Raw genomic sequence first — 13,109 nt, forward strand, 5'->3', positions numbered from 1 at the left:
GAAAAACGTGTTGGCATGTACTTTAATGCGACTTGTGTAATGCTGTGGCTGCGGTTGCCACACACCTGGAATTTGGTACTCTCTGATTCAGTGTGGATGATGTAACATGAAGTCGAGCTGTGGGACAGTGGTGTGCGCAGTACACTGTGAAGCTGGCGACCTAATTTTGATTCCTAGCCATGGCTAATATTAGTGGTGAGTGATAGCTGAATCAGTACTGGGCCCCCCTTTCACTATTTCACACTGACCAGTGTGGTGACGTATGGTTAAACTCGCACGACTGACACTGCATAGTCAGGTCTTATAATGAAATACCAATGTATAACACAAACATGTATTTTCGTACATGATAGCGGTAAAGGTTAGAGTTTGAAATGGTTGTGAATTAATGAAGAGCAAAATGAACAAAACAAGGCCGGTGTTTATATAAGAACCCAGTTGTCGCACTAAAGTTTTACTCGCTGCTCATTGCTCAAAGTTGCAAATCCTGAAGACATTGGATAACTTTCTAGTTCATTTTAGTTCGCCTACAATAATTGTTTTCTCCAATAGTAAATAATATGATGTCGCATATGCGCCGTGCGGACAGGCCTGAGCTCGGACGAGGAGGGGGTCACCCCGCACAAGCGGCGGAGAGTGAGCCGGGACAGCAGCGGTTCGGCCGACGCCGACCTCGCCAAAGGTCCCATCTCCCCGGCGAGCCCAAGCGGCGCCGAGACTGAAGAGAGTCGCGAGTCGGCGCTCATCGACCCCGGCACGGAACAGGACGATGGCCCCCTGGCCCCCGAGCATGTGCCCGCACCCTCGGAGGCGAACCGCACGCCGGCTGGTACTTCTCCAGCGACTGGCGGGGAGGACGGCAACCAAAGCGAAGAGATGGAGGCACAGGGCGGTGCGGCCACCAGGAAGGACGCGCCTCTGGCAGACGCAGCGCAGGGCGAACACGGGGAATCGTTCAGGCCGGCCGACACGGAACGCTTAGACTCCCCGAGAGCGGCGCACGCCGATGGCAGCGGCGGCGGCGGCGAGGTAGCTGTGGAGGACAGCGGCGCGAAGACCGAGGTCTCTCCTGGCGAGGGAGCGGCAAAGCTTGCAGATGGACCTTCGGATGTCATGGCCACTTCCGCCACCTCCAGCACCTCTGCAGCGCATGGGCAAGGCGACGAGGCAAACTGCAGCGATGTGACGGCGCGGCAGAACAGCGACGAGTCGGCAATGGCGAGCGAAACCCGCAGCCATTCCAGAGGCAGCCCCAGCCCCACGCGACAGCCCGACCCGCTGGAGGCGCTTTGCCGGACCATCGAGTCAGCCATTGCCATCGTAGGAAAAATCCTCAAGTCCACCTCCTGACAGGCCACGGGCTCGTTACTTTGTGGGTAACGTGGGCATATCTCATCGGACTCTGGTTTCACTCTTGCAGAGAAATTCTGAAGTGCGCTCTCCCCCCTCTTGGCTGTTCCTGTGCAACACGCATCACAGCCTGGTGTCTGCGGTGGGCCCCTTTTAATGTTGGACGTGGCAGGCTGTTGTTGTGCGTTTGTGTGTGTGAATAGATCAGTGTTTACTATTAAAACAGTACTAATGTAGTGGTGCTTACGTGGTTGGGCCCAACTAAACGTGGGTGAGTAGAGAAAACACGAACATTTTATTTGGTCTCTGCTTTGCTCACGCATATTACGTGTTTTGTTTTTAAATTATGCTTCAATGGCCTGGTTTTTGTGCACAGTTTTCATGTGTTAAAATTACCCCAATATTTTTCCTTTGGTTTGTTTTTAACCGTTGCCAACAGTACAAGATGATTTCTATGTGCACCTCCTGTAGACAAAAATCCTTGTCCTGTGAGCTTCTGTAAATATACCAACCACAGGTAAATTGATTCTGTTAAGAATCCTTTTTTTAAATGACGTGGTGTTTGATAATGTTTCCTCTCGTGGAAATAAAAATGACCCTTTAAAGATAAATTTGTACACAGCCTTTATTTGTTGATTATTTCCAAATTTCACACGTGGTAATGTTAGCCAAGCATCATGATCCAAACACCATAAATATTCCTTCTACTGCAGTAGAAAACCTCAGTTGTTTGCTTAAACATTATGTACAACAGACTAACAAACAGGGATACTTTGTTTCATAGTAAATGCACAAATCCTGAAGTACTTTTTTCCTGTTCATCATCTGCCAGTGTTAAAGCAAACCCCAACAAATCGCTCTGGCCTTGTAGATACCGACCTTGGAGCCCATTTCACTTGCTTTTCAACACAAGTTTGAAGCTTCACAAAGATAATGTAATGATTTTAAGTCACTGGAGCACTTGAGTGGTGTATATTTAAGAATAGCGCTGCAGTGACATTGGAACAAAAACAGGGCTCAAGTTCTTAAATGCAAGTCTTTATGCTCATCGAAGCTTCAAACTTGTTTGCTGGACACAGCCTAGGTTTGTATACAAATACTTCGGTTGAATCTTCCTCCACACGGAGATCTGCTCCAAACTCCAAAGGTCCAATGCAAGTCATGCTTTTTATAGCTTAGGGGCAACCATTGTTTTTCCTAAGATATGAAATTGACCGATATGCGAAACATCTGAATACATAAAATGAAAAAGCTAAATACTGCATAAATCAGATGTGGGACATCATTGACTTCTTTGAGGCATGACAATTTTGCTGGATCAATTTAATTTAGAACCTGGACAACTGCTTTGGCAGTGTAAAATTTGAAACGGCCATCGTCATTGCCAAACGCTGCATTCATTACCAACAGCGCCTGTGCTATGGTCTGCTGTTTGAACCATTTATTACGTAGCATTTCTTTTCAGTTAGGTGGCATTTAGTAAAGCCGACGGTGGCAATGTAGCTTCATCTCCATCCGCTTGTGCTCCACATCTCATTTAGCAGCAGTCTTGCACTAAATGAACCTGCGTGTGTGATGGACGTTCTGTCGTGTTCATAGTTCACGTTCGGCTGCACGCATCCCTCATTCGTAGCCCGTGGTGTCAAAGTTAGTAGAGCCGGGCCCCGTAACCAAAGGTCATCTTGATGCCTTCAAAGTAGTAGCGGCGCCAGCCATCACGGGTCAACTCCTCCTCATTGGTGGGCACGCCCACGCAGCACAGCGCCAGCTCCGTCTCCACCCCCTTGTCGGTGAGCACCAGGGTCACGTCTGCGTGGTGCTCTGCTCGCGCAAGTCCGCACAGCAGCGACAGCAACCGTCATCCATGGCCAGCGCACAAGCATGGAAGGCGCTGTGCTTTACATTGACGCTCGCGCTGTGAAGCGTGTACGACACATCCTATTCGTCAATTAAAACATTCTGCGCTCGCCATAAAGTGCATCGAAATTTGCTTGCAAGAATCTTATTTTTTGAAACGCACACGCCTGTTGTTGGGAAATGGACACGTCGGCTCACGCATTGATTCACCTCCAGTAGGTGTTTGTTACTGGTCCCAAATCAGGACAATTATGAAGCAGTTTGAATCCTTACATGCCCATCCTGTGCTAAAAGAACTGGTTAGCATTCGTCATGTACTATTTGTACACGGCGGAATCCATTCATTTGCTTCATCTTTAATGACGAGTTTGCACATGGATACTTTTGTAAATGTCAACAGATTTAGATAAAAGATAGTGGTTGGTCCAACAAAATATCAAACTAATTTAGGCCAAAATAATCTACTTTTGGCCTTGTGAACACTGGTATCTGACTCAGCCTTGCATTGAAAAACTGCAGTGCCCATATTGTCAGAATATCAAACCCTTTAAAATTAACTATTTAAACACGCATTTACCTTTTAGGTTTTTGTGCCGACTAGGAAACACGCATGCGTCACTTGAGTGTGCCTATTATTTTAAGGTACAACAATATTAATATTCAATGTGAAAATTGGACGCAAGTGGTCTTCCTATTTTAGACCATGATACTGCACACTAGGCGCTAAAGATAACGACGTCGGGTTAAACATAGAACAGCGCCCATTCCGTCACCCACCAGCTGGCCACGTCCTGTACCGCCACTTCATCACTATCCTCTCGTTGGGGACCTGGAAAGTGACAAAAAGCATAACGCAACTGCTACAGCCAGGGTTATCCAACCGAGGCCATTACAACATTCGCAGAAATATGTATGTTTGAACTCTCGCACCGTACGCAGCCAACCGCGCTAATCGGAGGTGCGGGGGAAGGACAACAAACTACACACAAAAAGCAGTTTTAAAGAAATTAGTTTTCAATGGCCTCTGAATATTGGAAGAGCGTTCCAGACGGCCACAGAACCGCATCTGAAAGCGTGCAACGCAGTGACCGTTTAAAAGTGAATTTGGTCATAACAAAAATACGAACTGCTGGCAGGATGCGTGTGACGAGTGTTGTTGAGTTCAAGGGTAAGAGTGTTTCCACTCTGGTGAGTGCAATGTTCTCTAGAACCGCGTACCAGCTGCACATAGTAACCGCTGACATTCCCGTTGAGCAGACTGAACTTTCCGCCAGGCTTGGGATCCACCTCAGCGGGTGCACGTGTGAATGCCTGCACAAGCTGCAAAGCACAATGCAAAGATCCGTCATATAGCCTCAACAGACTTTTGGGGCAAGTGCTGTTAGCGAGCAGCACCAATTCCCGTCGGTATCGCACGCCAGGAGGTTTGGTGGCCAGCACTATGTCCACCTTTGTCTCCCTTTTGGTGATGTTTACACACGGCACCAGGTACTCAGCTGAGGCTGAGTCGACCTATGGGAGGTTCATGACTGGTTTAGGTAAGTCGTTAGTGGCTGTGCGCGCGAATCAAACTTGGATCACTGGGTTTGTAATGCAGCGCACTTACCACTACACTACCACTCCCCACAAGCACATGCATTTTTTATTATTTTACCAGGTAAGGCTGACACAGCTATATAGCTCTTTTACAGGAGTGACCTCGCCACAAATGATAGCTCAATAAAGTGGCTTATATGAAAATGTAGAGCAGCCAAATACTCTAAATGCATGTTTCTAAATGTGGAGGGAAAAACCTGAGGACCCGGAGGTCGGAATCAAACCCACGACCTCCTGCACCCCAGGCGAGGGAGTTAACATCTCGTCACTGCAACACCCCACATACAGCATCAGCTGCCATTAGCCACTGGGAGTGACGTCACCACAGCACTCGTGCCAGCCGAGGTACAATAATACATTGTTTAAATGCATGCCTATACAGGCCACCATACTTCAATAGCGATTACTGTTGGTACGGCCATTTTAATACACACAATGGACAGGAAGGACAAGATCAATGGGTCCGCATAATGCTCATGCATAATGTACGTTGACTCAAGAGCGCAGACGTTTTGTAACCACATCTACGCCTCTATATAAGGAGCGAAACAGGTGAACTTCTCCACAAATCTGGCTGTCGCCTGATGAAGCTCGTTGTAATTACCTGGCGAAACGTCGTACTCAAATTGTAAACATTGTGGCTTGGCTCTCCAACACACTGGAGTGCTGTACAAGTGACGAATTGGCCACGTTCTGTTTACGTGACAACCCTTACTAGTTGGCTGTGTCGGGTGGTGGCGGGTTTAACGACACATTTATATATTTACGCGATCCAACCCAAAAAACCTCTTATGGAGCCAAGGTCTACTTTGAGGCTATAGGAAGTGTCGATGACTCACTGACAGGATGTCACAAGACAGACTCAAGTTTTAATAATTTGTAATATGCTGGCAGTGGTACACAAATAACAAATCTCACATACGCCAATAATGCCCTTAAATGGAAACATATAACAATGTTTTAGGTAATGGCCCTTCACTTACATCCACCAGTCTGGCCTCTGAAATGTCAAACGCACACACACATCCACTCAGCACCAGCCACAGATCATTACGATTCACATCAACATTATTTCTTCTAATCAGCTGGTGTAAGAGTTACCATTTAATGTAACCATTTAGACACAAAGCGACTGTCAAATCCAATAACATTAGTTGTCCTGTCAATGACAATAAAAATACAACTTTTAAATATCCTTTGTAATTCTCTACAATTCAAGCGCACTGCTTTATGGAACTCCATCGGTTCAGGACTTCACAAAGACAAAGATCCCCTGTATAACCTTAGATGTTGAGCAAGTGCTTTTAGCGAGCACCTATGAAGGCCAGCACAGCGCACTAATGGATGAGTGGCCAGCACCACGCCTGACTGCCTTTGTCTCCCCAGCGGCGAAGTTTACGCAGCACACCCGGTACTCATTTGAGGCTGACTCAACCTAGGGGAGTCCCAGGACCGGTTCAGATAATCGTGGCTTGTGTTGGCCGTGAGCGGGAATGGAACTCGGGTCACCGGGTGAGTTGCGTAGTGCAGCGCGCTAACCGCGAGTAGTGCTAGACCATACCTCCTGGCGCACAAAGACCTGGAAGAGGTCCATGGGCGAGGTGGTGAAGGTCTCGCTCAGGTTCACGCGGCAAGTCTCGAACTTCCCGCCGTTGCCCGGCCCCTTTGGGATGGACCCACCACCATCTGCTCCCTTTGGAAACATTCAACACCAACAAGAGATTAACGTTTCATTTGGCACATCCACTGATGATGAAGTATAACATTCACGCGCTTTTATATTTGATTGTTGTTCACGACTTAAGATATTACAACCCTATTGTTTTTATACGTACAGGGTTGTTGAAGTCCTGACAGGGGCCAAGGTTTCATGCAGTAAAGTTTCAAGCTTCGTGGCGACTTTGACTAAGGCACTTTTGTATGGTCACCCTCCTCCTTCCTGCCAACTTGTGACCCCCTGACTTTGGAGAAGTCAGGAAATCCCAATACCTGCTTCTTCACTGGGTCCAGTTTGAGCTTTGGGGCCTGAACTCCGTTGTCCTTCTCTGCTGGAGCACCATCCTTGGCAGGCAGGATCATTCCTTGAGTGAACTCTGCACAAGGCGCGAGCGTACGTACGTCAGTGGAAATTACGGGAATTACCGAACGATCGCTCTTCCACATCGAGTGGCCTCGAGGATGTAAATTGCACGGCGTAACCATCGCAAGGCAAGTCACAACCAACCGTGGCGATGTTTAACGCTCTTTGGTTCGAAGCCACACGAGCGCGACTTGCCTGATTTCACCTTGCTCATGTAGGCGGCGAGCGCTTTACGAATGCCAACCTCCCCGGCCTTCCTCATGAGCTGCAGGAGGTCGGTGTCCGGCTCGCCTGACTTCAAGCTCACCGATACCTGTGGGGGATTCGCGAGATACATTTCTGCAGCTGCTTTGAGAATACGATCGAAAATCAGTAACTTAATAAATGCTAGACGAGAAGGATAAATCTCTTCCGTGGTTCTACGACCGCACACTCGTGCTGGGAAACGCAGGCGTGCGTGACGCTGGGAGATGTGGCGTACGTGTCGCAAGACAACGAGGCATGCGCCAAGAAGGCTGGAGGTGCCACTTACGTCGATGTCGTCCACGTCGTTCTCCTCCGAGAGGTTGGGGATATTCACGATGCCGTTATACTTCACTCCGGTTTTTGATGTCCCTTTGTGAGCAGAAACATTTTCATTTCTTTAGAAATGTTTTTTGTGCTTAGTTACGGATTACACACAATTTGGATTGTGTAGCTTCTCAATGCAGTGTTAACTCAAGACGCCATACAAAAGCTGACTGCCATCGTGGTGTATTTTTGAACGTAATGTTTGCTCCAAATGTATTAAGTGAACGGGGTAGCGCCAGGGCTATTAGATGTGGTCAGCAAATTAAGAGTTAAAAGTATTCAGAGAAACTCTTCAATAGACTTCGGTCACACCCTGTACAAGTACTTTATGGGAAGTCACATTTACAGTCCATAAAACTCCCATTTCATATTTACAACAAATTAACTGTTTATAAAAGTACACCAATGTGTTTATGGGTTGTGGAAAAATCTAAATGTAAAAAAAATAACAGCTATCTCAAGAATGTTTAAGGTTCAGTGTCACATACAAAAAAACACGCTATCACACATTTTTGACATTCGCAACTCTAATTTAGATTGCAGCATGCCATCAGTCCAATTTGTTTTGGAAAAAAGATATATTTCCATATAAAAGTGCGCACAAACTTGCATTTTTAAGATAGGGTTGCTGGGCGACAGCACCCGCGAGGTGAACACAACTTGTGTGAAGGCTGTGCCCATGAACTCATCCGACCTGGCGCCAGCATTTCTAAAGATTCCGTTTGGAACAAAAAAAAAGATTCCAGACAGGAGGGGGCAGAAAGGCCCTGTGGCCATTTCCGCCTGTTGAGGGGACAGGAGGAGGGGGGGGGGCAAAACAAAATGCTGACTCATCCTGTCAGGTTCGTAGCTAGATAGAAGACAGATCCTCTCTGATGCGATTTTTCCGTGTCCTCCAAAACTTCTCCAGGAACTGAATTCGTGAGCGAATCGTCGGCCATCACACCGAAAAAACATGGGAGAGTTAAGGGAGCAGCACAACCGCAAAACCCCGACGCAGTCGATGCGTTTGTTGCTTTGCGTGCGCGTGTGATCGCTCCGCCATCCTGGGGTCGCTAAGGTGTGCGCGCCCACCTTTCCACGCGAGGCCAGATGTCCCACTCGTAGAAGACGATCAGCTTGCCCTTGCGGTTGTTGCAGGAAGCTTCGCCCTCGATGCGCGTCACCTCTGTGACCTCGCAGACGCCCTGGGCACCCTCCACCTTCACGGCGAGCAGCAGCTCCTTGAGGAGCATCTCGGACCACTGCGTCACATCCCGCTCCGTCCTGGCCCCATCGCAAATAAGCGCGGGTTAAGTGCATTTGTGACACGGACCGGCGTCTTAATTTCTAAATGTAAGGAGGGAGAAAAAGTGATTTCTAAGTTAAATATTTTACCCCTTCATGACTTGCTGGTGAGTGTGACCACACAGTAACGATTATGCCGGTGCAGTGATTCAATTGTTAATTCGGGAATGAATTATTTTATGGTTTACTTTGTACTTGACACTTGTTTACTAGTTTGTGTCATTTGTAGTTTTGTTCAGTCCATTAACCTAAGTGCAACTTTGCCATATCATTTGTATAAATTGCAATCAAGTTGATGCATGTATTATGAGCAGAAGATTCAAGTTTCATCGATACATTGTGACATGCCCTCGTAACGATATGCCTAACCCCTGTCATCGGAGCAAGCACTGTGGTAGGAATTTGGACAATGTTCGAAATCGATGGTATTGGCTTGAAATCAGCCTGGCATTCAAAATGCAAACAAGAGTAAAACAATTCACTTTCAGGAATTGCTTCAATCAAGTCGGTTTTGGGGATGGAGCAGCCTGCCTCTCTGTATTTCTGGGGTAAGGTGAGAAACAAAAACAGCTCCTCAATCTCATATCTTCTCCATCCCGCTGCCCTCAAAGCATTGCGCACAAGCAGGTGAATGTCATCAGCCGCATCACCAACCAACCCGTTACCATCTGCGGTGCTTAAAAAGTAACCAAGTAACCTCCCCCGCCACCACTTTGTCCAACTGATAGCAACTGCTATGAGGACTGTCTCAGCTGCGAATGAGCCACTGGCACTCGACACATTCTGGACTAAACGTCTCAGCTGTGTAAATGACGCAACACAAATGTATAGGGACAGTTCATCTCTCTCTCTCGTAGCTGCAAAGCTGCTTGAAGTTTCATTGAACGTATCAAGCCATCATTTAGTTCTCTTGAGAGGACAATGCGTGGTCATTAACATATGTAGGCTGGACGTCGCACTCCCATAATGGTTCACCTGCAAGTCAAACATTTTATTCCCATTCATTCACGCTCGCCAGCACGGGACAATGCCTGGACGTGCGGAACCGCACAAGATCAGAGGGCGGTTTCGGCCTCTTGCCTCTTCCCTTCAGCTCCACACCACGCGGGGTCAATGCGTCGCTCCAGGCGCTAGGGGCCGCTGTGTTCGCATGTGCGGCGCTCGGGGGAAAACATCCGCACCGGCGGCAGTGTTGGGCCATGCGGTGCGACAGCATCTGTGTTACCGGGGCGAATCGTAACAGTTGCACAGCAACCATAATACTTCTAGATTTGAAGCTTTCGTGACTGCAAGGATTCAAGTGATACAGTAAATTTAGCTGTGACAGTCCCACCTGATGACGGAGACTTGTGTTGCCTCCGAAACGTCATGATTTATAATTTTATTTATATTATTATTCATATTGTTTGTATTATTTATTTTTACCTACGTGACTTTACCGAAAAAACCTAAGAGTAACCATAATACTGTATAGTTAATTTTTTTTTGGGGGGGGGGGGGGGGGGGGTTAGATCGCGTAAATATGAATGAGTCGTTAAACCCGTTACCACCCGACACAGTTTAACGACACATTTATATTTACGCGATTTAAACCAAAAAAAATATATTGTGGATATTGGTCGCGAAAGCCTCCGTGATAATAAGTTTCACAGCAACATGGGGAAGACGCAGGCTTGGGGTTAGTAAGGGACAGGTTTAGAGGTTGGGGCGGTAAAAGGCAGAGAGAGTTTGACTTGATGTTAAGGAGCTAGTTAAGAGTCTGGGTAAGCAATATGGTTGGGGGGGGGTTTGGGTTATGGATAGCTGCAGCATGGTTACTCAGCACGAACAATGCGGCCACCCACTGCCTCGTTTCAATGTTGAGAGCCGGGGACGTGATGGGACCTCAACGAAAAGTGGCGCGCCCACCAGAATCCCGCACAAGCCTCGAGGAGTGGCAACCAAACCACGACCCCCTGAACCCGTCCCAACCCAACGTCGTCAAACAAAAGGCGACGGCGCCTCCACCCCCATCATCCATCCTTCTAGCACCTTCCCAGCCGTGGGACAGCGCCCCCTTAGCCACCCAGGCAGAAACAGAGTTCCCCCCTTGCCTTCACTGTGTCTCAAGATCTTCCGGTGTCGTTGTCACTCTGCCCCCAATATTAAAGGCTCCCCGGACCCCGAAGCCCCGTGGTAACCCGACCTGCCGTGACCCCACTGGTTCGCATCCTGAGTAGTTCCCCAGCTAGCAAGGTCCCTCTGGCTCCGAAATCAAAGCTCGATTTGATCTCTCCCCCACCCCACCCAATGACCTATGTTATATCCCTCTGTCTGCAGTCTTTAGATCCCAGGTCGTCACTGTTGGATGGTTCCCCAGGTATCTCTATCTGGTCCCCTACGGGTCACCGTAGTAATTCCCGATATCCCAAGTATTATTGGTGCCCTGGGTTTCTCATCTCCCTTGGTGCCATTGGCCTAGCTGTGGAATCGTTCAGGGCAACAGCACCGGTGAAGGGATCCAGGAGCCGGGATCCATGACGCTGAGAAGATGCGGGTGGTAGTAGTGCTGGTGGGGCATTGGAGAAGAGGCCCCATTTCCCTTCTAGCACCAAGGCCGATTCGCACCACGTTGCGCCACTGCGTCCCGAGGCGCTGCCCATCTCCGCCGAGTCGTCTCTGGTCCCAGAGGACTCCTTATCCCCCCACCACCACCACAGGCCACGTACGTGAGGGGCCTCCAAGGCGGCCCCAGCCCCCCCCCCCTATCAGTCAATTATTATTGCACCAGCCCCCACGCTCAGCCACTAGGCCACCCCTAGCCCCCAACAACAACACCCCCACCGCATACACCGCTGCTGTCCGCTTTAATCCTGACGACGACCCCCCCCCCCACCACCACCACCAATTATCCCAACTCCCAGGCCCCCACGCCGCTCGGCTGCTCTCTCCACTCACTGCCCCCCCCCCCTCCCGACACCGTCTGCCCCCACCAGTGCCAGTTGTTGACGTTGGTGGCGTCGGCGCGCTCCTCCACGATCCAACGCGGGTCGCCCTCGCCCCACTTGGCCATGGCAGGGAGAGGAGCAGGAGGAGGGTAGTGATGGTGACGGGCGGGCGGGAGCGGCTCCTTCCTCGCAGCGCTCGGGAGAATGTACGCGAGGCGACCGGAGAAGCAGAGACCAGGGAGCAGGCCGGGGTAGGTGAGGTGAGGAGGAGGTTGTTCGAGCGGGACGGGACGGGGGGGTGGTGCTGCTCGTTTGTCGCAGTCGGCGGCGAGCAGAGCAGAGCGGCGCCGCCACCTCCACCACGCGGCCCGGCGACTTCACCTCTGACCCGGAAGCAGAGAAGCTTCCCGAACCGGCAACACGGGGGGAGCGGGCGGCAGCCCGCAGCCAATCAGCGCGCGGCACTGAGAAGTCACGCCAAAGCCACGTGGTCGGTCGTCGTTGTGGTGGTGGTGGTGCGGTGTCTTGTGATGAGTGCGGGGGTGACGTGGTCGTGGTGAGGGGGGGGGGTGAGGTGCGTGGTGAGTCACGTGGTGTTGAGGGTGAGTGAGTCACGTGGTGTTGAGGGTGAGTGGGTCACGTGGTGTTGAGGGAGAGTGAGTCACGTGGTGTTGAGGGAGAGTGAGTCACGTGGTGTTGAGGGAGAGTGAGTCACGTGGTGTTGAGGGTGAGTGGGTCACGTGGTGTTGAGGGAGAGTGAGTCACGTGGTGTTGAGGGAGAGTGAGTCACGTGGTGTTGAGGGAGAGTGAGTCACGTGGTGTTGAGGGTTAGTGGGTCACGTGGTGTTGAGAGTGAGAGAGTCACGTGGTGTTGAGGGTGAGTGGGTCACGTGGTGTTGAGGGAGAGTGAGTCACGTGGTGTTGAGGGAGAGTGAGTCACGTGGTGTTGAGGGTGAGTGAGTCACGTGGTGTTGAGGGTGAGTGGGTCACGTGGTGTTGAGGGAGAGTGAGTCACGTGGTGTTGAGGGAGAGTGAGTCACGTGGTGTTGAGGGTGAGTGGGTCACGTGGTGTTGAGGGAGAGTGAGTCACGTGGTGTTGAGGGAGAGTGAGTCACGTGGTGTTGAGGGTGAGTGGGTCACGTGGTGTTGAGGGAGAGTGAGTCACGTGGTGTTGAGGGAGAGTGAGTCACGTGGTGTTGAGGGTGAGTGGGTCACGTGGTGTTGAGGGTGAGAGAGTCACGTGGTGTTGAGGGTGAGAGAGTCACGTGGTGTTGAGGGAGAGTGAGTCACGTGGTGTTGAGGGTGAGAGAGTCACGTGGTGTTGAGGGTGAGTGGGTCACGTGGTGTTGAGGGTGAGTGGGTCACGTGGTGTTGAGGGTGAGTGAGTCACGTGGTGTTGAGGGTGAGTGAATCACGTGGTGTTGAGGGTGAGAGAGTCACGT

General features: G+C 50.0%; 2 protein-coding genes across 4 annotated transcripts in view; one reads left to right on the forward strand and one right to left on the reverse strand.

Moving 5' to 3' along the window:
• USP34 (ubiquitin specific peptidase 34) overlaps positions 1-1,967 on the forward strand; it is a 79,853-nt gene extending 77,886 nt beyond the window's left edge. For all 3 annotated transcript variants that reach the window (XM_061559254.1, XM_061559256.1, XM_061559257.1), the window contains exon 80: positions 590-1,967. In XM_061559254.1, coding sequence (XP_061415238.1) covers positions 590-1,350 — 761 coding nt within the window. In that variant the 3' untranslated portion in view covers positions 1,351-1,967. The remainder of the gene's footprint in view (positions 1-589) is intronic.
• LOC133347192 (activator of 90 kDa heat shock protein ATPase homolog 1-like) lies at positions 1,958-12,160 on the reverse strand. Its single transcript, XM_061559263.1, is given in 10 exon segments — positions 1,958-3,171; positions 3,985-4,036; positions 4,426-4,527; positions 6,365-6,496; positions 6,793-6,896; positions 7,079-7,196; positions 7,416-7,498; positions 8,528-8,543; positions 8,545-8,719; positions 11,713-12,160. Coding segments are annotated over 10 exon segments (1,035 nt in total). The 5' UTR covers positions 11,793-12,160; the 3' UTR covers positions 1,958-2,998.
• Positions 12,161-13,109: the final 949 nt, after the last annotated feature.

This window comes from Lethenteron reissneri, chromosome 25, assembly GCF_015708825.2.
Source record: "Lethenteron reissneri isolate LAM-NWPU_2019-01 chromosome 25, ASM1570882v1, whole genome shotgun sequence".
Taxonomy (NCBI): domain Eukaryota; kingdom Metazoa; phylum Chordata; class Hyperoartia; order Petromyzontiformes; family Petromyzontidae; genus Lethenteron; species Lethenteron reissneri.